General features: G+C 49.9%; 1 protein-coding gene across 2 annotated transcripts in view; it reads right to left on the bottom strand.

Moving 5' to 3' along the window:
- Col20a1 (collagen type XX alpha 1 chain) overlaps positions 1–23,005 on the bottom strand; it is a 35,309-nt gene extending 12,304 nt beyond the window's left edge. Inside the window, exons 1-22 of one of the 2 annotated variants that reach the window (XM_037205481.1) lie at positions 22,232–23,005; positions 20,871–20,959; positions 18,282–18,392; positions 14,079–14,222; positions 13,675–13,830; positions 13,305–13,430; positions 12,318–12,476; positions 11,699–11,818; positions 11,054–11,218; positions 10,250–10,402; positions 9,877–10,046; positions 9,333–9,462; positions 7,342–7,487; positions 7,138–7,261; positions 6,827–6,963; positions 6,166–6,295; positions 5,780–5,922; positions 5,452–5,584; positions 4,906–5,054; positions 4,605–4,734; positions 3,626–3,664; positions 2,264–2,402 (exon numbers count right to left, since the gene is read on the bottom strand). In XM_037205481.1, coding sequence (XP_037061376.1) covers positions 2,264–2,402; positions 3,626–3,664; positions 4,605–4,734; positions 4,906–5,054; positions 5,452–5,584; positions 5,780–5,922; positions 6,166–6,295; positions 6,827–6,963; positions 7,138–7,261; positions 7,342–7,487; positions 9,333–9,462; positions 9,877–10,046; positions 10,250–10,402; positions 11,054–11,218; positions 11,699–11,818; positions 12,318–12,476; positions 13,305–13,430; positions 13,675–13,830; positions 14,079–14,222; positions 18,282–18,392; positions 20,871–20,949 — 2,783 coding nt within the window. In that variant the 5' untranslated portion in view covers positions 20,950–20,959; positions 22,232–23,005. Of the gene's footprint in view, positions 1–2,263; positions 2,403–3,625; positions 3,665–4,604; positions 4,735–4,905; positions 5,055–5,451; positions 5,585–5,779; positions 5,923–6,165; positions 6,296–6,826; positions 6,964–7,137; positions 7,262–7,341; positions 7,488–9,332; positions 9,463–9,876; positions 10,047–10,249; positions 10,403–11,053; positions 11,219–11,698; positions 11,819–12,317; positions 12,477–13,304; positions 13,431–13,674; positions 13,831–14,078; positions 14,223–18,281; positions 18,393–20,870; positions 21,947–22,231 lie in introns of those variants that run through there. The other variant, XM_028885302.2, reaches the window with a different exon arrangement.
- Between the last annotated feature and the right edge of the window lie 1,093 nt (positions 23,006–24,098).

The following is a 24,098-nucleotide window of genomic DNA, read 5'->3' as shown; positions in this document are numbered from 1 at the left end:
TATGCTCAGTGGCACTGTAGGTGAGGGGCCCGACCAGGGAGACTCCACCAGGAAGGTCCCTGGAGCAGTCCTGGGACTCAAGAGCTGCTCCCACTGAGTATATATGCTGAGGTATTTATCAGACTAGGCAATGGGGGAATCCATGCCCATACTGATCCAGCCTATCTAAGGGCAGTAAGAACAAAAAAACGGAGTCTGGAGTCACTCAATACAACTATTCTTATCAATCTGCAGCCTCCCTGTTTGACCTTCACCTGCTCTTAAGATAAAATCCAAGAGTTAGAAAAATACCACCTCAGCCATGATCCTGTAGTTCTTTCTTCTTAGAGATAGGAACTCACTACACAGCCTGGGCTGGCATTAGACTCATGGTGATCCTTTCTCAGCCTCCTGAGTTCTAGGATTCCAGGTGCCAACACACACAGAACAATTCTACAATTCTCCAAACACAATGATCAGCCTCTACATTCCACCACAAGAAAGGATTCCTCTACTCTCAGCAGCTATCAGGGTGGGGGCCACTTGGGCTAAGTGAGCACTCCAAGGAAGTTAGTTATCTGTCCCACCCTCTTTTGGAGCCCCAGAAGAGAGAGCTCCAAGAAAAGTCATTCATTTGAGGAGAGGAACAATTAAGGGGAATCACTACTGAGAATGTGGGCAGCTTTGATTTAGGTTTTGTGGTAAGACTAGAGACAGGGACGGCCGGTAGCAAAGACAAGGGGGGAAGGAAGAGGCTGGTGTCAGTGTCAGAGGCTAGTCAGTTTTGGACCAGGGTCATGGCAGAGCCACAAAGTATGTGGCAGGCCCCATATTGAAGAAACAGATAGTCATTAAGATGAGGGACAGCCAAATATGCCAAGCCTACATGAGGGCCAGGGACACTCCACGGCAAGGTCAAGCACAAAGTACGTGTGGCCATGGCCATGCCTGCCTCAAAGGACATTTCTCTCAGGAAAATGTAAAAATAGATCATGCAGATAGAAAAGCTCTTAACATCACTGTCACTGAAGAAATGTAAAAATAGTGAGATACCACCTTGCTGTCAGGAAAATAAAATCTATTGGGTGTTGGTAGAGTGAGAAGAACCTGGAACAGTGTTGAGACTGTAAATTAACATAGCCACTGTGGGAAAACAGAATGGAGGGTCCTCAAAAAACTAAATAAGAACTACCAAATGATCTGGCAAGTACATTCCTGGATAAAAAGGAAATGAGATCAGACTTCGTGGTCACTGGTGAATAGAGCTAAGAAACGCAATCAGCCAACATACCCATTGCATGAGAGATGGAGCCAGGCTCTGAGGACAGAGTGGAATGTGTACGCCTCGGGGTAGGAACAGTGGGGTAATGGATGAGAAAACTATGGAGAAGTAGTCAAGTCCAGGGGAGGGAGTTCATGAAGAACTAGAGTGTGGGTATACAGAGTGGTGAGTTTGTGTGGGTCTCAGCTGAGTGGACAAGAAGGGCCTCCCCAAGCTCTCCGCTTGACTAGGAGGCTTCTGCATGCACCTGACCAAAGTTTCTGTTTTCATGGAGGAGCATGAACAAGGACAAAATCTCTAGCTTGCTGCCTGCACCTGGGCCCCGAACTGCTGTGGGAGCCCATGGGGCCATGCTCTGTCCACTCATGGACTCCTTTCCTGCTCATGGGAGCATGTGGTAGTGGTGTGAAGGTCAGAGCTTTTCGGTGCTCCTTGCATGCCTCTGTGAGGCCTTATTTATACTTTTGTTACATGCCCAGGTCTCAGTTCTTTTGGGGTGTGGGAAATGAGCCTGCTGCTCAGTCATACTGTATGCATCAAAGTTCAGGCTAATGACTCATTCATGGGATAAGCAGGAATTAGTGTCTGCTAGATGCCAGGGACCTCATTGCCTTCTCATGGCTTCTTGGAAAGCACTCACTTCTCACAAATCTTGGATGGTGGTAGATTTGCCCAATGAAGATACACAGCCACTTAGAGGGAACAGTGCCATGGCTTATCTGCAGAATTTTGTGAATGTGAATGATCCCTGAGCTACATAAGGATGGCTTCAAGTTATGCTGGACATGGAACCCAATCTCACACACAAGACTTCATTAATCTGTCAAAAGAAAATTTCTGGAGTACATAGGGCTGAAGCCAACCAGTCTATGGTCTACTGACACAGTGTCAGAGGCTAGTCAGTTTTGGACCAGGGTCATTGTGGCAGGCCCCATATTGAATCTTCCCACCCCATTTTGTACAACCTCTTCTTGTACTCCCAGTTCCCTCAGCCCCACGCACCTGGCTCGCCGCATGAGTTGAGCATCCTTGAAGACCGTGAAGGTGGGGGCCACACCCAAGGCTGAGGGCTCCATGGCCACACCTCGAATAGAGGCATACTCCTTTGCCACAAGACCAAAGGCCACCATCAGGTCAAACCCTGGTGAAACAGGGAATGATGACTAGGAACAATCAGGGAAGGGGGAGGAACAGGGACAATTCCACTTGGAGAGGGGTGGCAGGTTGTAGAGGAGAGGGCCTGAAAAGATGGCTTGGGATGGGGTCACCAGAACAATGAGAGGCTGGATCAGGGTCTTGGAGGTGGCCATGGGCTCAGCACTGCCTTGCCCTCCAGAGGAGAATCTAGCTCCTTTCTAATCAGGCTGACATCTATCCCAGGCCACTCCGTTCCTCTTCCTCAATTCCAGGTCTGACACTGGGGAAATTGCTCACCTTGGAAAGCTATATACAGGACACGGCGGAACCCCTGACACTCAGACCCAGCCACCTGCCTCATACACCTACCAAACAGCACACACACTCTGCCCCAACCCAGCTCCAAGGTTGCTCTCTTTAAGGAAGACCTTGCTGAATTCCCCTCTAGCCAGCACAGAAGCTTCAAGCAGCCTCAAGAGCCCGAGGACTCTCTATGGTTCAGACCCCTGCTACAGGCTGAGGCTGGCATACAAGTCACTGGGATGATCAGTGTCATGGTGGGTCCTCCAAGTACCAGCTCCTTTTACAGCATTAACTGGCATAACTCAGAGCGTGAAATCACACATGTATTTGGTGTTTAACTGTGCACAACTAGACCCAAGGGTGCAGAGGCTCAGCCTTTCTGGGGCCTATTTCAAGGCCCTGCATTCCACGGGCCCTACCATTCACTGATCTCACCACTTACCATCCCTGCCAGTTTCAGGGCAGTAGAAGTCCCAGATAGACTCTCTTGCTGGGATGTAGGTGACATACAGCCTTCATATCACAGAGCTCTGTACACTCTACTTTTAAGGCCCTCCCTTTGTAGATAGAATCCCCTGACATGCCTCATGCTAAGCATCTGTTCTCCACCCTCTTGCATAGTACTTATGAGGACTCCAGGCTTTGCATGACTTAACCCACATGCCTGGCAGCAGGGAGCCACCTAGGGCCCTAGTGGAGCTAGCCAGCTCTGCCTCTGCCCTGCACATGCTGATATTAACTTTGGATGAAGCAGGAATAAAACTTCCCTGACAGCCTCGTGGGCTACCTGAGAAGGTACAGGAATTGATCAGTACCCTATGGTTGATCCTAGATCATGAAAGGTCTGTCCCAACCTTGGAAGGGTCAAGAAAAGCAGAGCAGGAAAATGACAGAGCAGAGCTGGCACAGATATACAGAACTTACCTGAGAGGGAACTGTCCGGGTGCAGGGCTGGACAGGCTGCTGAGAGGACACAGAGGGTCCGGTGAGTCACATCAAAGCTAGCCCAACTACCAAAAGGACCACTTCCTGGGCAATGTCAGGCCTCTGGTGACAAGGCAGACCTGCACAAGCCCCACTTTCCTCCTTTATGCAATGCCCACCCTGCAGTCTCCATTCCTCACTGCCATGCCAGGACCTCACTGAGTGGGCAAGTACCCCTGCCTACCCTGTGCACCCAGGGCCAAAACCAAGGTTCCCTGGGGACCGCACCCAAAAAGTTATGGGCCCAGAGTGAGCCCCAAGTACCAGATGGTAGGGCCAGGAAGATGACTGGATACAGTGAGCAACACAGGCCTGGAGGCAGAGATACAGGCTGACCCTATAGCTAGATACAAGTCAGATGAAGTCACAGGACTCCAGGCATAATGGTCATCCACTGAGCAGTGAGGAGCCAATCATCATAGGCATTTGGGCTGTAACTGAATGATCCAAGATGGGGCACTAGAGTTGAGGCAGTGGCTTCATGGACTCTGAAGGCCTAATGCCCTGAGCAGCTGTGGCTCTCAAGTGATTCCTCACAGCTGAGTCTGCCCTTGTGGGTTAGAGGTTACCAGGCCACAAGAGACCTGACTATGTCCTGTGGCATCAAGAACAGGTCTCTCCTAGGTCAAACTCTCCATACTCTCTAGCCATTTCCCAGTCATTCTGATCCAGTCTGTTCTGTTTATTTTGGGTACCACAACTCTCCGTGGCCTCTCCATAGTCTGTGTTGGGCCTGGGCCCTCACTGGCTCTGGGGTCCACTGATTTCTGAGGTCTCACTGATTCTGGTATCTGGCCTAGTCTGCGGTCTGACCAGATCTGAGGTCTGACTAGGTCTAGTATCTAGCTTGACCTTGAGTCTGGCTTGGGTTTGGGGTTTAGAAGGAGCTGCCTACTAACCAGTCTTGGTGCCTACTAACCTGTGCGGTATGTGGCAGACACTGCTATACTCTCCCCTGCTCCATAGACAGCTGAGACCAGGACTCTGTACTTGGTGGCAGACAGCAGGTCAGGAAGTACAACATGGCTCCTGGTGCTTGGCACAGAGATCTGTTGGGGGTGAGGGGAGGCCTCTGAGCCTTCCCTCTTAGACTGCCTTCTCCTTTCAAGGCTGTACTCCTTCTGCCCATCTTTCCCTCTATAAAGAAGCTGCTACCCACAAAGGATAGATAAAATCAGCATCTAAATCCCTGGGTAACTCCCTGCTCTTTATAGACTCACCGATTTCTCTGGTCCAGAGCCTGAGGCCAGTGTATAGTTGAGCCGGTAATGTAGAACATGGCTACTTGGTGGTGTCCAGCTGACCTGTAGGCTGTTGGGGGTCTCCGAGGACAAGACCAGACTGGATGGGGGGCTCCTGCTTGCTGAAGCTATCCAGTGGCATAGACAATGTGGAATTCAAGGCTCTCCAGAATGGAGGTACCCATGGCCAGAAGGCCAGCCAGCCAACCAGCCAGTCCTGCATCATTATCTTATGCTCTGCCCTGCCCAACCCTAACAATGCCCCTGCTGAGTCCCCCAATACTCCTAGGAGGTCTTGCACAGAAGCTGTGTCACCCATGCTGGGGAATCTGGACCTTAGCCACACCAAGAGCCTGAACCCTTTATGGGCTTGGATCCAGTGGTCCAGCCCAGGGTCTCAGGGACTCAGGGAGCCTGCTTGCCAGTGGGAGTATGAGACCCTGGGCATGTGGATCCAGGAGGGTCTGGGTCCCCTCTGTGCTGCTCCTGTCCCAAGCCCATCTGAATGGAAGAAAGGCCACCTACAGGGGATGTAGCGGAGGGACACAGGGTCACTGCGAGTGCCGTCCCTGTAGTAGGCAAGGATAGTGATCTCATATTCCACATGACTCATCAGGCCAGGTAAGATGGCTGTGTCAAGGGTCCCTGGGACAGAGATCTAGAGAAAGGAGAGTCCAGGGATCCACCTGAATCATAAGGAAACTCACCTCAAGAGGCTGGCTCACAGGCTATGGCAGACAGGTATTCCCAAGATATAGGACTTGGATGGACACAGAGTCTAAGCCCCACTTGGCCTTAGGATCTGGGGCCATAGCAATTTCTCTGAAAGCTCATCTGCCCCTTGTCCCCTTACCTCATGGGCCTTCCCCTCTCCCAAGGGCATCCACTTGATTTGATAAACAAGTACACCAGACAAGGCGGTGGCCACCCATGACAGCTTGACTGCATCTCCCTGGAGCTCCGTTACAGACAGCTGGCTAGGACTGGGAGCTTTCTCTGGAAGATGGGGTGTAGAAATGGAGTCTAGAGTGCTGACCTGAGCTGTTGCTTTCCGATAAGGGTCAGTCATATTAAGGAATGTTCCTGACCTCTTGTCTCTCTGCAGACCTTCTATCACATCTGCCCAGATGCTGGTTCCCACCTGGCCTAGCACAGCCAGAACAGATGCCCAATACAGGCCCTTCAGCAGACATAAAGACACAGTCCAGCTCCACCCCAACCTTGACTTCAATGACTCACTTGTGGTCACATGGCCAGTCAGCATGGAGGAACCAGCCCCGAAGTAAAAACAGGTGACTCGGACGATGTACTTGGTAGAGGAAGAAAGGGGACCCAAGGTGGCTGAGGTAGTATTTCCAGAAACCTGAGCCTGTGGGAGGTATACAGAGCAATCAGGCACCTGAGCCCCTGACAGGATGGGGACCCAGGCTCAGGACCTACAGCCATGGCCAGCCTATGACTCCCAAAAGAGGAAAAATGTGATCAGCTGTGGGTCCCCAGAATGGCCCATGAGTGGAGACTCCTCTCCCTGCCTCACCTTTTAATCCCACAAGCCACTCCACCTCTAAATCTGGTGTGGCCACAGTCTTAGCATGACATCACTATTGCATGTATGTGCGCATATGTGCGCATGTGTCTTTGCTTCAAGTCTTCCCCCAATTCCTGACAGACACAGCCCCCTTGAGGGCTGGGACATTATCAATACTGTGTCCTTTGCACCATCTCAAAGGCTGTGTAGCAGGAGGCTAAACAGATATGGAATGAAGGTGTCCATAGGAAGAACATGTGGAGCAAGAGCCTAAGGATGTGCTAGGCTTCCAGTGCCTGTGTGAATGCTCAATCAACCTAGGATTCCGGGTCCCCCAAGAGGCCCTTGGGAGTTTTGAGCCCCTGCTCTTACCTGCCCAGAGTGGCTGCCATCACTGGAGACATAGCTGACCTTGACCAGGCGCACAGGCCTCTGGGCTTCCCAGGACACACAGGCTGAGTTGTAGCTCACATCTGAGAAACTCAGGTGTCTTGGGGGCCCCGGGGTAGCTGCAGAGCATAACAAGGCCTTAGGGGCTGGCATTGCTATGCTTGGGACTGGGAAAAGGAAGTGCTAGGACTGAAGAACATATGGGGCATCTGTGGTCACCTACCCTGGAGCAGGCTAAAAAAATAGAGCCGAGCATCTACTATGTGAACAAGTGGCCTGGGAAGGATACTCACTGGTCCTGGCATTGATGCTCCGGACTTCACTGGCCTCTGGTCCCCGAAGGCTCTGCACTGAAATCTCATAGTCCCTGCCCGGCTCCAGGCCATCCAGCAGTACCTCAGGCTGCCCCACGTGTACCTGGCAGGGATATGGCAACACATGTCTCAGCACCAAGCCCCACCATCTGCCCCACCTGTCTCCCTGCCCCCACCTCTCACCTCTCTCCTCTGCTCCTCCCCAGGGGAGGCAGCCAGCAAGTACTGCACCAAGTACTGAGTAGCTCCAGCAGAGGGCTGCCAGGTGAGGTGGAGGGTTCTCGGTGTCACTGAGGCTAGGGTCAGTGCCCCCGGTGGAGGCAGGGGTGCTGGGGAGGGGATGACCATCAGGGGACTCTTGCGAGTGTGGCATATGCAGAACTCATAAACATAAACAAAGGAACCCTTTTTTCTAATGATAAGACTTTCACTAGGCAAGGTTATACAGATGGGGCACAGCCAGGTAGGCAACCACCAATCAGAGCACAAGATTGAGTCACTTGTCTTAAGTGTCAGTGGACTCTGTTTTTCAGCTCACAATTCTGGGGGAGCCAGATCATCTTACTGGCCTAAAGCAATTTGCTACAAAGGTAGTGAAGGATGTAACCTCCAGGTTGAAACACACACACACACACACACACACACACACACACACACACACACACACACAAAACATGTAATACATGAAGCCATTTCTGTGAATGACCGGAAGAGGCAAATATAGAGGCAGAGTGGAGTCGAGGTTGCCAAGGCTGAGTAAAGGACCTGGGGTGCCAATGTAATGTACAGTTTCCTTGGGGAACAAATATGATCTATGATGGCCTTAGTGTAAACAGCCTTGAATATACTGTGCTGTTGAATAATCCTTCTGTACACCGTGTGAATATATGTCTATATGATTGGTTTAATAAACAAGCTGACTGGCCAACAGCTGAATAGGATAAAGTTAGGCAGGAAAGTCAAACTGAGAATGATGAGATGAAGAAGAATGGAGTCAGAAGAGATGCCAGCCAGCCCCTAAGGAAGCAGGATGTATAGAAAATAAGGTAACTCTGGGCAGTAGTGGCACACACCTTTAATCCCAACACTCGGGAGGCATAGCCAGGAGGATCTCTGTAAGTTCAAGGCCAGCCTGGTCTACAAAGCAAGATCCAGGATAGGCACTAAAACTACACAGAGAAACTGTCTTGAAAAAAGCCAAAAAAAAAAAAAAAAAAAAAGAAAAAGAAAAAGAAGAGAAAAGAAAAGAAAAAGAAAGGAAGAAGAAAAAGAAAGAAAAGAAAATGAGGTAACAAGCCATGAGCCATGTGGCAAAGCATAGATAAGAAATATGTGTTAATGTAAATGTAAGCATTAACTAATAACAAGCCTGAGCTATTGGCCAAGCATTTATAATTTATATTAAGTTTCCAAGTCAATTATTTGGAAAGTGGCTGTCAGTTATTGGGGAGCAGGCTGTTAGGACAGGAAAACTCTACCTACAATACTGTTCTTTTTTGTTTGTTTATATTTTTGTCTTTTGAGACATGGTTTCTGTTTGTAACCCTGGTTGTCCTGGAACTCACTATGTAGAACAAGTTGGCATTAAACTTACAGAGATCCACCTGTCTCTGACCCTCTAGTTCTGGGATTAAAGGTGTGTCCATCACACCTGGCAAAGTCCTGTGTTTGCTATCCCATGTTCCCTGTAAGTGGGTGGGCATGAGTATATGCATTCTATCTCAATGCAGCTGTTATCCAGGAATCATGGTGGGTCCAGCAACAGCTGAGAGCTAGTGGCCTCAGCCATGTGCTGTTGTTAGACAGGATGGGAGTCTTAGGATATCTTTTTGTTTGTTTTTTGTTTTTCGAGACAGGGTTTCTCTGTGTAGTTTTGGTGCCTGTCCTGGATCTCACTCTGTAGACAAGGCTGGCCTCGAACTCACAGAGATTCACCTGCCTTTGCCTTCTGAGTGCTGGGATTAAAGGCATGTACCACACCACCAGGCTGCTTTAGGATATCTTAAGCAGCAGTAGTAATGAGCCATGTGCGACACCACTGCATTCAAAAGAGGATACCAGGGTCAGAGAGGCTTGGAATGGAGGCTTGTGGGAGCAATCCAGACCCAGGATTACCTGTAGTTGTGCCCTGATAGTCCCCAAGGGGCAGGACTAGACAAAGGTCACCCCTCTACCTGTGGTTGCCCGGCCTTGCAGGCTCTTGCCAACCCCACTCTCATAGACAGGAAGCACAGAAACCAAGTATTCTGTGTTGGAGGTCAGGTTTCGAAGCTCCATGGATGAGACAGGTCCCTCCACCACCACCTGGGCAGGAAAATCCCATCAACAGGGTATAGGCTTGGGAGACGTGGTACCATCATCCTGAGACATTAGGTCCCTACACAGAACAGAGTAGCACCAGCCACCACGGAGACAGGAGAGATAGTAAAACAATCCATTTGTCTATCAGTATGTCATCAAAACCACATCCAGGTGTCTGCAGTCACTGCCCAGCACTCCTCACTCTGACTTGGTCTGATTGGGTGCATCTGTATATAGCTACCCACTCCCAACCCCACCCTCCTTGGCTTTCCTTTCTCAGGTGGTCTTAATCATCTGTAGACCTTCATTCTAGTGCTCATCCATAGCTCAGCAGAACCCACCTGAGCCATGCTGGTAGAGTCCTGTCAGCTGCCCCAGCTTCCAAGGAAAGGCTGAACCAGGGGCCCCCCCTCTTACCTCCTTGGGGGTACCACCCCTAGAAGGCTGCCATACAATTAGATACTTGAGGGGTGGGTATAAGGCCGGAGTCCAAGACAGGTGGACACTGGATGAGGTGACGTGGGTCAGGACCAGTCTGGTGGGCATGGGGAAGGGGTCCAGGGCCAGAGTAGCTGCTGCTGGTTTGACTATGGGGAAAGGTGGTCAGGGAACAAGTAAGCACATCTATTTGCTCCCCCTGGTGGCCATGTACAGGAGGGATGGGAAAAATCCTCTCAACATATCCAAGGACAGATTTCCCCTGGTTTAATCTACAGACCCTCATGAGCCATGGAAATTGGTGTGGCTCCAGTCTCCCTGTCCCTTGGTCACTGTGGTGTTGTATTCTTACCTGGGCCCCTGCCCTGGATTTTTTGGCAAATGAGGCGGCTGAGCAGAGCAGCTAAGGTGGCCAGCTGAGGGAAGTCCAGTACATTGTGGACAGTGATGTCTAGTGGCTGGGATGCCAGGAGCTTCAGCTCGGCTTCATCGGCATTCTTCACACCTGCTTTGGGGGAGTGTGTGCCAATCTCTCTGAGACTCTGATCCTATTTACAGACAGGACCATAGAGGAGAGACCTGCCAGAGTCCCCAGCATATGGGAGGGCACAAACTGATGCCATGTGTCCTAGATCCCATGGGGTATCAGTGGAACATAGGAATGGGCCAGGAGAGGCCAGTGTGCTTAACTCTGGGAGCTATGGGAAGAGGACCAGACTATGTGGATGCTGGTGCCAGGTGCCCACAAAAGAGGGGGATCCTGGGGAGAGAGAGCCTCCTAGAACAACTTGAAGTTTCCTTCCCATCAAACAGGGCAGTGAGTGTGGTTGATGCCCCAGAGAGCACCAGGGACAATCCTTGCTTGGGGAGCAGAGGGGGAGGTAGAAGGGTTGTCAGACACAAGTCAGCTGCCAGGCAGGGGGCCAGTCTGAAGGCTACTTGGCCATGTGAGTTGAAGGGTGGCAAGGAGTTAGGGGAGTGTCGTGCAAAGCAGGCAGGAACAGACTTTGCAGATGCTGCTGCAAGGTGCGGCCATGCACCTCTAGGGAGCAGGACTTACTCTCTGGGCTCTATGGGTGTGGAATGTGTCTGTGACCCAGAGCCCACCCTGGCCATGAGCATTCCAACCCAGGGCCCAGGCACTATGTGGGCTCACCCACGACAAAGACATCAATGTCCTGATCCTTAAGAATTCGGGCAGCTGTGTGCACATCATCCTGGGACTTGCCATCCGTCACCAGAATCAACACCTTGGCTGCCTCTGGACGGGCACCTGCTGCTGGCTTCAGGTTCTGACCCAGGACATGGGTTAGGGCGAGGCCTTAGGAACATCAAGGACAAAGTGACAGGCAGCCACTAGGACTTCCTCCTCAGGTACCTTCTCAACCACAGCTGCTCCCAGCACTTGATCCCAGGGCTCTCTGTTCACATGTCTTGTCTGTCCTGCTTGTCAGGCTAAAGACACTTGAGATCAGGGACAGCTCCTCCTGTAGAGGGTACCCATAACCCAGCAAGGCCACGCTTATGTCTTCTAAGAAGCCACCTGCAAGGCTGACTGTCCAGCTGAGTGGGACCCTGACAGAAGCTGCCTATGACCAGTGCAGACACTTGCTCTCAACAAGATGCCGAAAGTTTTCCACTTTTGCTAAATATTGGGGCAGGTGGTGGAGGTCGAGTTTGCTCCCTGAAGTGTGAAGTGGGCTCAGCACCCACCCATCGCGCAAATGTTCACGGGTGGAAGGGGCATAAAAGGAGGTTGGCCAGAGGCTTCAGAACAGCCAAACCCAAGGCCCAGGCATACCTGTGAACGTGTTTCCTCCCCTGTAGCGGAGGCTGTGCACTGCGGCCAGCACCTGCTCCTTGGTGTGGAAGGACTTCAGGTCCCACTCGGTCTGGGGGTCTCCACTGTACTGAGTCAGACCTGGGGGTGGACTCTGGTTGCTGGGCTGAGGGTTTTTTGTTTTGTTTTGTTTTTTAATCTCTGTCTTTTTTGCAGCACCAGGGGGCTAGCATGCTAGGCAGGGTGCTACTGCATCCTCAATGCCAGGGCTGTTTAAAGACCATATCTACGAGTTGCCTGCTCTGGGTACAGCCTTTGTGGGTCCCATTCCCAGGGAAAGACACATTTTCAGGGCCCAAGGCTTTCATAGGGGTATCATCAGAGGGGCTGACTGGGAGCCAATCATTCCTGCAGACTATAACAGCAGCCCTGGTTCACAGGGAAAGGGAATCAGACACATGATCCGATCCAGACAAGTAGGCTTTCATCAGCCAGGTTTCTCAACTCTCTTGGCAGCTTATGGACTCTGGGAGGTTATAGCATTTCCCATCCTATTATGAGGGCAGCTACTCCCCTTCTGCTGGTGAGGACTTAAGAGGTCCAATCTCCCCCAAGGCAAGGCAAAGGAGGTGGTACCTACCTACTTGGACTTTATCTGGTCCTATTTCAAAAGGTGTGATGATGCTGGCCAGGAAGTCTTTGACCTGCTGGAAGTGGCTGTGGCCGATGCTCCAGGACCCATCCACCAGAAAGATTATATCAGTAGGAGTTGGGGGTGTGCAGCGGAACTGGGTGTCAGCTGTGGCAGGTAAGGGTGGGTGAGACTTATGGCCTCCCCAGGACACCCGAGGTATTGTAGACCTGACTGAAATCCTCAAAATATCCTTCCCTGGGATCTTGGGGGTAAGGGTTTCCAAGGACTTTGTGTCTTACCAGGTTTAGAAAAGCCCTCGTGCATCCTAATTTGGGGTTTCAGCTCCGCTAAGTCCTAGCAGAGAGGGCTGATCACAGTCTCAGGTCTAGGGGTCACCTATGCCTTCCAAGGCCCTTGGCAGCACTATGTCTGAACCTACAAATTTAGTCCCTGGGCTGATCAGGCTCCAGCATCTACATTTCCAGGCCCAGTTGCCTGTAGGTGGGCACCAGTCATGAGCAGGAGTGTTAGCACCACAGATAGTCCAAACTGGGTAAATTGGCAGGAAGATCAGGCAGGGCTAGTAGCAACCAGAAACTACTTCTGTGGCCTCGGGATCTTCCATCTTTATGGATAAAATGCTCCCTGGGGCCCCATCAATTGACACAAACTGCACCTGGCAGGCCTTATGAGATTTCTAAACATAGCCAGGTGATTCCTCTGTGGCTTCTGATCCTCGGTCTAAAGGGGGAGGCCCAGGCATACCTGTAAGGCCCTCAATAGTAGGGTAACACTGTAGTAGAAGACCCAATCCATAACAACACAATAGGGCACAGGGCCTGGCCAGGAGGAAGTAATACCCAAGTCTGAGGACAGAAGCCCTCCCACAGCTCCGTGTTTGGTGGAGAAAGTAGTGTCCTCCTGATATGGGGGGGGACAGGTAAGAAGATACCCTCACTGCATCTGACCCCACAGTACAGAGAGTCACCTTACCTAGCTTCTCTTGCTCTCCCACAGAGTCTGCAATGTGGCTCTGCCTCTCCAGGTCTGTGGTTGGCTGAGCTGTGTCCTGTACTCCAAGGCCCTGCTTGAGTTTCCTCTGATCCTTATTGGCCACTCCTGGGGGCAGGGGGAGGGGTCACAGCTGCTACCATGCACCTCCCAGACCTAAGCTAGGGCTCTGGGGTACCTGGCCCCTGTACCCGAGATTGTGAGTCCAGGAATATGACTGATAAGCCTAAATCAAAGCTAGAGCACATGGTCAAATACAAACAAGAATTTCTGGCCATATGACGAGAGTCACAAGAAGCTTCAGAAGGCTCTCCTCACCCCCAGGATTTGATCTCACTCCACTCTGACCCACCAAGAACGGGCTGGTCTCTGCTTGAGGTGAAGGCAATACTGGGCTCAGGTGTTTTCTCAGGGTCTGAGGCCCCCAGAGGGAAGGAGGTGGGTTCCGGGGTGGGTTCCACCAGTCTCCGACTGCCTCTGCTCAGAGAGTGGCTCTTCAGATCCTCAACTGCAGAGAAAGGAGGGACTGACTCTTAGGACACCGGTCCAGAGTGGAAGCAAGGGCTTGGGATTTGAGGGTTTATGGACCTCCTGGACCTGCCCACCTCATGGGAGGTGAGCAGCAATGTCAGGAACAGGAAACAAGACCCAAGTACCTTATAGGCAAAATGCCTCAGGTCACAAGCCCAGGCCATGAGCTCCCAACCTGGAGGCCTTCCACTCACATCCACCCCATCTGTGTGCAGGAGGACTTACTCACAAACTCCCTTCGTGCCAGAAGGACAGGCCCAGAGTCAGTGAGCTCGAAGATCTGCAAGGTGTAGCCCTTGGAAGGGCTCAGGCCACCCACGGTGGCCTTAGGTGTCTTGGTGGTTAATATCAGCTCCTGCTCCAAGTCCCCTAGGTGGAGGTGGAGAATTGTTGAGGCTGCCAAATTTACAATACATGTGTGCATACATGTGGGTCGATGTGTATGCATGCTGACATGTGTTTACTGTACATGTTTGTGCATATGCATTTGCATATGTACTGTGTGTGGTATGTAAAAGTGTATATGTGGATGTGAGTGGATGTTTATATGTGTGTGTTTTGCATGTTCACATATATATGGAATGTATGAATGTGTGTGCTACATGTGTGTGTGAATCCTAAGGTAATATTCATGTATTCATGTACATGTGGCTAGGTGTATGTACATTACATGTGTGCATTGCATGCATGTAGGTACACAAATGTGTATGTGTGTATGTATGAGCTATGCATGCCCTTCATGCATGTGTACCATATAGGTATATATATGTACATGCCTATGTGTACATATGGGTGTTGCATTGGGTGCCTTGAATGTATGTGTACCATACACCCATCCTTATGTATGCACATGTGTACGTGGATTATGTATATAATGTAAGAAATCATCCAAACTAATCCCTCTTGAGGTTAGGGAAGAGAACAGGATGAGGGTTGGACTGGAGAGCCAGGGATGGGAAAGGAAAGAAGTTCTGTCAGGGAAGAAGTTTCTTCTTCAAAACCTCTGCAGTGGAGCCTGTCCTGTGGGGAAAGGTCCACTTTTCCTGCTCTGGAATGCTGTCATCTAAAGACAGGGATGGATCCCAGTATTAAAAATCACAGCCAGGCCTGGTGGTGCATGCCTTTAATTCTACCTATTGAGAGGCAGAGACAGGCAGATCTCTGTGAGTTCAAGGCTAGTGTTGTCTATATAGCAAATTCCAGGCTGGCCAGGACTATACAATGAGACCTTGTCTTAAAAAAAAAAAAAAAAAAAAAAAGTCATACTATTCCAAAGAGAACTATGTGGGGGTAGGTGGGGTGGAGCTGAAAGAAGTGACCTCATAATGGAGCTGGGAGGTATAACGAAACTTATGGACATACTCACAGAGCCTCTGGGTCTCAAACACCAGGGAATAAAAACACTTCCCACCTGGGAGGAATACAACAAGGTTTTCAAAAAGTGGGCAATCCCCAGACCTGCACCCAGTCTCACAGTAAGCAGTGGCCATACAGGGAGGGAGGCATGGGCTAACATGCTTCTGTAGTTTATAATAATGTTAGCAGAAGATGGGTTCCAGCTGGCTGTGGTGGCACAGGCCTGAAGTCTAAGCATTCAGGGGACTGAGGCAGAAGAATTGATGAGTTTAAGTCTAGCCTGAACTATGGAGTGAGACCCTATCTCAATTAAATAAAAAAAGGAAAACAAACTAGGATATGAGCCCACTTTCATAGATCTTATGAGATTTAATATATCTACAGAATTAGGATTCACGAAGCAGGATAGACAGAGATGTGATGTTCGGTGGTTGCAGCGCCACCCATGAAACGTGACACAGCTATCAGGCTTGCTACATGTTTATAAGGATGTGTGCTGCTGTGTCTAAGGTGGTCACCAGGACATGAACTCTTCATCCTACACCTGCCAGCCAACCTTAACTCTACAGTAGAAGTAAGCACTGTGGTCAGCCATCTGCCATACGACAGAAACACCATACCACTAGCAACAATCTTCACTAGCAAATACAGCCCAACTTGAACCTGACCAAACTGCAGGATCCGACTACCAATCTGCAGGAGACACAGGGGAGAGAGGGATAAGTCATACAGCTTCTCAAAGATGCCATTGCTAGACAAGGACACAGGGATCTGGCTTCTCCTACAAGTAAATACCAAGGGGAAAGGAGAGAGGAAAAATTATGTGACGCACAGGACTAGTAAGATGTATGTATACCTCAGCCTAGTGTGTGGTACATGCACACTTGGCAATCTCAGTATTCAGGAGGCTGAGGCGAGGGAATTGTGAGCTCAAGGCCAAGCTAGGCTACACAGAAAGACCCCATTTCGGGGGAGGGGAGGAATAAGTGTGTACTCGTTTGGGGTCCTAATTAAGACTGCTCAATTGTAGAAGGTATTTATTGGATGAGCTGCAAAGTTGTGGTTTTAATGTGGAGGCATACCAACAGCACTTGAGCTGTGTTTGAGTCCTTCCTTCTTCAAGGTGAGCAAACACAGATAGACTTATACAATGTCTCAGCTTTGCTTTAAGATAATGCAAGGAGGGAAACAAGCTGGGCACCACATTACCTGTGGAGCTTAGTGCTGAACACCAGGCTCCATCACACTCTGCTGCCTTCCAGGTATTTAAATTTTTCCATAAAAATCTTAGACCCAAAGAAGAAGAGAATAAAAGTATATAAAAAAAGAAAACAAATTGGAAGAGTGTAGATTTAAAGCCAAATAAATCAATTACTTTGTTAAATAAAAAAAGATAAAATGTTTCAACTAAAAGACAAAGATTGGGGTTGGAAAGATGGCAAGCAGTTAAGCGAATGTGCTACTCTTGTAGAGGATGAAGTTTAGTTCCTAGGCTATGTTGGGTAGCTCACAGCTGCCTGTAACTCCAAACGCAGGAGTATCTGTCTCCTCTGGCTTTTGAGGGCACCTGCACTCATGTGCATGTGTGCGTGTGTACACACACACACACACACACACACACACACACACACACAAATTTAAAAAGAAAGATTGTCTCACTGGCTAAAAAGAACGCTCTGTTGCTATTCATTTAGAAGCTTTTCTAAATAAAAAAGAAAACAAATCAGAAGAGTGTAGATTTAAACTCAAATCAATTACTTTGTTATTGATTTTATTAGTATTGTGTTATCTATTTTATTAGTATTTTATAAGATCTTTTGGCTTTGTTGATTCACTTCACTTTATGTTTTTTTATTTCTATAATTTATTCACTTTTCTATCATTTCCTTCTAGTCTACCTGAATTTCTATATAACTTAATATGGATGCTTACATTCTTAGTTTTTCTTTTTTCCTTTTTCAATACTGGGACTCAATCACACCAGGGCCTTACATAAGCTGGACAAGCACTACCGCTGATCTACATCCCCATCCCTGCAATTTTTCTTTTATAACTAATAGAGCTAAAGCTAGTCATCTTCCTCTAAGCCATAGGAAAAAAAACTAAAGACAGCATCTATGTAGCTCAGGTCAACCTTGAACAGGGGGATACTCTTGTCTCGGCCTCCCAAGTATTAGAATATAGATGTAACCTCACCACACAGAGCTTGTAAGCCTTTCCTGTGTCATCATGACCCTGCCCCTGTAACTGGAAAACTAACTGCTCTCTCACTTGCTCACTGCATGCAGGATCCAGGCTATTCTTAAAACCCCTGGGAGTCACCACTTCTTCAAAGCATATATCCTGAGCACCTTGTGTGTGTGCTCATGTTGGATATAGGGGAATACAGAGGCCTCTCCTACTGCATCTGCTCCACATGATTGAGGCTGACAGGGGAAAGGAACATAGGAAATGCAGAAATAGCCCTGCCAGAGAGTGGGAGCCACTGGACGGTGTGAGGAGATGCTAGCTGGAGCAGGCTCAGTGACCACCTGCTAGGAAAGTACCATTCCCATTGCTTTCCTTACCTGGAAAGCCTTGGTCCTACAGTTGTGAATGAAATGCACTGTCTCTTCTAGTAAAGCGTTAAATGAGACAAAGGAGTTCCATCTTTAAAGAAATTTGTCAAAAAGGCACATCTGGGAGGAAAAGTCCCTGTCCACCCTTCAGCATTTTCATAAGATCCAAGTTTGTGTTCAAGGTTGCAACATACTCTCAGAAGTTGTCCTCTGTTAATCAGCTGTTGTTTTAAGTTAGCCCATCTGTAAGAATGTGAGACCCAGTTTGATCACACAGAGTGCAGTACAACACTTCTTTGGTTAGGAACAAAAATACAGTGGGGCCCCTGACTGGGTGTACTCACTTACTTGCTTGCTTAAGCTTGGCTATACACCATTCTGCAGAAGTAAAATTTCATGCTTTGCCAAAATACTTTGGACTGTGTGGTCATTTTCTTGAGATCCTAGACCCGTTTCTGACAGTCCTAACAGGGAAGAGGCGAGAAAGCCTGGTAGGGAGACATGAGCTCCATACCTTCCATAGGTGTCACCTGCACCAAGTAGCCAAGGCCACTCCGCTCTGCTTCCCTCCACTTCATCTGCAGCTGGTCCTCGGGCAGTACTGCCAACCTCAGACGGCCACTTACTGTAAAAACAGGGTCGGAAGTTGGGGTGCGAGACAGACTTACCAGTGATCAAACAGAGGGAGGCCTCCCCTAAGAGGTTTGAAGGGACATAGCCCTAGGTGTCTGAAGAGTCTGTGGCCCCACGAAGATCTGTGGAAGAAAAATCCTACATCCATCTATGACAAGACCACACTGTTAGCTTCAGCAGGAGGGAGTCTAATTCCACCCAAGGGAAAGCCCCTGCTGCAAAGGAGGCTCAGATAAGTACCCAGGTGGGGCAGTGTCTACCATGTGATGACTAGAGGTGCAGAGATAAAACAGTAGCTGCTGACCCACTGCCCAAGGTCTTAGAAGCTGCCTTGGGTCTCCTAGTCTCAAGAAAGACTGTAGAAGCAGCTGTGCTTCTGAAGACACTCCCCCGGCCCCACAACTGCCAAAGTCATGCTAGGTTGATGCATCCTTTGTGGGCAGACTAGTTAAAGGACCTCAGCTGGAAATGTGGTGGTGGTGGCTGTCTGCTTATGTGCACTCGGCATGTCTGTGTGCACCTGTGCCTATATGTGGGCACGTGTAGGATGCACACCAAGCTTCAGCCCTAGGGATGGCAGTATGATGGTTAGTATTGTCAGCTTGACAGAATCTAAAAATCAGATTTCGAGTACACCTGTGGGGGATTATCTTGATTTTGTTGGCTGATGTTAACAATGTGGGAAGACACATTTTAATTGTAGATGGAACTACTACTTTGGCAGGAGATCCCAGACTACATGACACTGAAGTAGTGAGTTGAGCACAAGCATACATTCGCTCCTCTTTGCTTTCTGATGGTGGATGCAATGTGATCAGCTGCTTCCAGCTCCTGCTACCTTGACTTCCCTGCCATGAACTAAACCTTGACTGTGGGCTAAAATAAATCCTTTCTCCCTTCAGCTTTTGTCATGGCAACAGGAAAAGAAACAAAGACAGGGTGATCCTGTCATGGAAGAGGGGGAACCCATGGTCAATGGGGAGAAGGCGCAGTGGGGTCTGTGCAGACCTCCCAGAAAGCTTCCGGACTCTGTGGTGCAGGCAGCTATTTTTGGGAAATGGGGACAGAGGCCTCTTCTAGTCTCCTCAGCATGTGCTGGGGAAGAGAAAGATGGGCAAAGACTGAGGGTGTCTGCAACAGACACAATGACCCATTCAGAATGAACTGTTTCCAGATGGGCTTGGCTGCTCAGACAGTGATCTGCTGAAAGGCAAGAATGTGTCAGGATAAGGTGGGGGCTCTGACAGGCCAGCTGTGAAAGGGGCCCCCAATTCTGCCCATGAAGAGCCTTCTGTTTCTCCCCTCTTCCTGCAATGTGTTAGAGGCTTTTAGAACTTCCCTCTCAGAGATAGCACAGGCACGTGTTCCCCTCCCTAACCTCAGCTGCGCCTCCCAGCTGGTTGCTGAACATGTGGGCCCTGTCCCTTTGGTTAGACTCTGAGACCCCAGTCCACCCAAGCCATGCAAAGGGCTGATGAGGAGCAGCCTGTCATGCTGAGACCTGAGGTGGGGGAGCAGTGCATTTGTGGGTCTTGCAGAATTGCAGAATCACTTAAGTTGGTCATACAGTAAAGGCTTCCTTTTTTTTTTTTTTTGGTTTTTTGAGATAGGGTTTCTCTGTGTAGCTTTGCGCCTTTCCCGACACTCGCTTTGGAGACCAGGCTGACCTCAAACTCACAGAGATCCTCCTGGCTCTGCCTCCTAAGTGCTGGGATTAAAGGTGTGCACCACCACCACCCGACAAGGCTTCCTTATTGAAATCCCAGCTCACAAGCCCACCTTGGGGTTTCTCTGTCTGAACAGTCACCTCCCTGGATGAGAAGACATGCTGGGAAATGAAGTCTGCTGGGCTCCAGGCCAACCTGAGTTGGAACCCCTACAGTGCAGTGGGTAGTAGTGGCAGGAAAAGATGTCCTTAACTTGGGTGAGGCTAGACCTTGATGTAACCCCAGAAACAGATTCAAACCAGCCAGGTGCTAGGAGGGACATACATATTGCTCCTGGGAGCTAGGTGTAGTCATGAGCATGAAAGCTATAGGGACACAGCAGCCTGCCTTCCAGGGATCCGCAGCAGCTCCACAGGAAGAAGTCTGCAACACAGACCCTCCCCAAGTGCACATCCCTTGGAGGGGATAGAAAACACCAGGAGAGCCTTTCCCAGGGAGAGCAGTTGGAGTGGCCAAAGAGGAAGGGACCAGATGGAAACTCTTGTCTCAAGACTTGTACAGAGTAGAGGGATGCACCACCTATCTAAGACAACACAGGAAGGCGTTCCCCAGGCAAGGCTGAAAGACCACAAGGCCAAAGGTCAAGACAAAAGCTAAGAATGAGGACTCTCTCCCTTTGTTCCGACAGCTTGCCTGTTGCTGCAACAGCTCTTACATAGGCATTTAATCTGCGAGGAAATGCCAGTTACAGAAGGTCAAAGGCAGGGTTCCTCCTGCAGGCAGTGGGGGCATTGTCTCCTTACCTTGTCCCTGCCCCAGTGCCAAGGTGGCACCCAACAACATCCAGAGGCAGAAGTGGAGGTAGGAGCCTCGGAGGCTCATGGTGAGCAGCCTGTGGGAGGAGAGGCCACAGCCCTTCACTACTAATTCATCTGTCTGCCCCCTCCCTGACCAGAAAGCTAGTTTCTCCATCCACTCCCATGGAGCAGCAGGATGTCTCCACAGACATGTGTGTGCCCAGAGGCCTATGACTTGTCATTGTGGGGATGGTGACAGAGACTGAGGATCTATGACCAGCCCTGAAGCCATACTAGGCCCCCCCACTGAACAAAGGGCCCTCAACTGCACAGCCTCCCTGTGTGCTCCAAAGTGCCCTCTGCAGGGAACCAATTCCCCGAGTGGGGTCCAGTGCAGCACACCTGCCTGTGTCCCTGCTGGTGTTCACATCCACAACAGATGTACAGTGGGGATCACCAAGGGTGGCAAGACCTTGGGGCCCCAGGACCCCACATGGTACCTGGGATTGGCTTGGATAGAATCCTACCATTAAGGCCCTCATATTAGGTGGCTTGCCCTCAAGCAAAGGAGACATTTAAGACCAAATTCTGATTAGAGCAGATGCAGGAGGGCACATCAGGGACACTGGGTAGGCATGAGAAGTATTGGGAAACCTTTGAGATCTCTCAGAAGTTGGGAAACAATGCTTGAGAGGCCAATGGGGTAGAGATCCAAGAGTCCACTGCCCAGGGGTGGCACTTTGGAGGAGGGGACACAAGCATGACCCAGTCTAGAATGTGTGAATCTGAGGTGACCAGAGTCCTGAGGAATCCAGATACCCCACCCCACTGAACAAAGGACCTGTAACTGCACAACTTCCCTGTGTACTCAAGGGTACCCTCTGAAAGGAAAATCCAGCTCTCTCTGAGCAGGGCCCAGACCTGCAGGAAGGCAGAGCACTGGTTCTCAACCTGAGTTGTGACCCCGGATGGTTTGAAAAGCCCTTTCACAGGGATGGCCTAAGGCCACTGGAATACAGATACTTACAATTCATAACAGTAGCAAAACTAGTTATAAGCAGCAACAAAAATAATTTTATGGTTGGGGGTCACCACAGCATGAGGAACTGTATTAAAGGGTCGCAGCATTAGGGAGGTTGAGAACCACTGCCCTAGAGTGAATATACGTATCCATCTTGGGAATTTAAACTAAGGTCTCAGTGCTATGGACCACTGTTCCGTCTGCCTGCAGGACCCACATAGATGGCCCTGCACCTATCCCAAACTTTCCAAAAGGTCAAAGTCACCCTCCAGTATAGCCCTGAATGGATTCTCCAGTGGCTCCCTCACCCACCCACCCAGCCCAGGGCTGTAGATGAATCACTAACCTGCTGCTCCAGAGACAGTGTTCCTCACTCCCCAATACCTTTTGATCCTCCTGGCCCAGCTGTGCCCACTGGAAGACTGGGGCTTATGAAAGGTCCTCTTCCCTAACATCACCACTTGTCCCGCCCTCAAATCCTTTCTCCTCCCCTTTATCTGCTGCTGTCTGGGGCATGTTTCCAAGAATGAGATGGTGGTCCCAGCACAAAGGACCCCATTGCATGCTACAACGGGAGTCCCATTAGTAGTCGTAGGGAACAGCAAAAGCCTGTCCCACAGGCTTCTTGAGAATAAAGGCCAGTGTGTGTGGCCCTGGGTGCCAAGTTGGTAGGTGCTGGGCATTAGGAGTCTCTGCCAGTAAACTTGGGGGAAGGACCACTTAAGACTCTACCAACCACTAGGGTTTATGATCTCTATTCCCTTCCTTCCTGTTTGCCCTAGAACCCAATAAGTGTTTACTAGGAGTAGGCCCATGCCTACACTACCTGGGATGCCCTTGCACTCTCTACCTTCCTAAGCCACTCCAGCCTGAATGGGTTAGGCAAGTTCTGTCCTCAGCAAAGCTCTCCTGATCCATCTTGAATCCCCCATGGTCTAACTCTATAACTCTTAGCAGGCTGGCCCAGCAGACTAGGCCTGGGATAAAGGACCCCTGCTCCCACCTGAAGGCATGGCTTGTGAAGCAGCCACTCTAGAGTTCCCATGAGTCCCGCGCAACCCCAGCTTTGTTTTCAACTACACAATGGCTTCAACCCACCATATCCTAGCCTGATCCAAGTACTGCCTCCCTTACCCCCACCCACCCTAACCCTACCTTAGCCCAAGAACCCAGCAGGATTGGAGGTTGTAGAACTGTCAGCCTTTCCTGTCTTACAGGACCCTGTGGGTCTCCCTATTGAGTTGCCCAGATAAGAACTCATACCCAGGGATATGTTCCTTGAAGCTGGATGATTTACATTCCACTTGATCAGATTCATGTCTGTGGGACCAGGCACCTCCTGCCTAGGTACTCTTCTTTGAGCTCATCACCTCCCCTGCAGGTTAGGTATGGCTGCCAATTGTTTATAGCAGCTCCTCATACAATACCACCCTGGCCAGAAGACAACCTGAGTTACACATGGCCTAGGGCAAACCTGGCCAATGACCAATATGTAATCCATGCAAGTGGGGCAGTCTTCTTTCTTGATGCCATGCTGAAAGCTCCTAACTCTGGGACATAGCCCTGTTTCTAGGACCCCAAACAAACCCCCACAACCTGAGATCAAGGCTCACAGTCTCTGCAGACTTTCACCGTGGTCAGATGAAGGAATTCATCCTAGTAATCTCTGGGTATATGCATGTGTGGCCACAGCTCACAGGCATCTTGAAACACCTACATATATTTACAAACACCTCAGCACTCCTCTGCACTACGGTCCTCAGGTGGCCTACTCTGTATCTTCTACCTCATGCTGCCTGGTGATGCCCTAGAAGTTCTTAAACCAGCCCAATGGTCCTGCTTCCCCTAGCAATGGCATGTGTACACCCCATCCCCATGCTCTGGGATCCATGTCATAATCCATGCCAACTAAACCAGAACAGAGTGCCATCGAGTCTGCTCATCTTTCTTCTGGACCACAGCCTGACAGAAGGGATACCAAGATGGGCATGACACAAGCAGTGAGGACTGTGATGAAGTGGCTAGCAGTCACTCAGAATACTGTCTGAATGGTTTCGCGAAGAACAAGGCTGACCTAAAGTACCCTCTTGTCTGGCTGGTGTTTTGAGCTGGAAGTCTGGAGCAAAGCTTGACTTGAGAGACAGATGCCCCTGATGGTCCAGCAGGTCAGTTGCCCCTTTCAAACTAAAGCCCACACTTACCACAGCTAGCCA

The sequence above is a fragment of the Peromyscus leucopus genome, chromosome 4 (assembly GCF_004664715.2).
Source record: "Peromyscus leucopus breed LL Stock chromosome 4, UCI_PerLeu_2.1, whole genome shotgun sequence".
Taxonomy (NCBI): Eukaryota; Metazoa; Chordata; class Mammalia; order Rodentia; family Cricetidae; genus Peromyscus; species Peromyscus leucopus.
The sequence above is the reverse complement of the archived record's forward strand: the minus strand, read 5'-3'. Positions and strand labels throughout refer to the sequence as shown.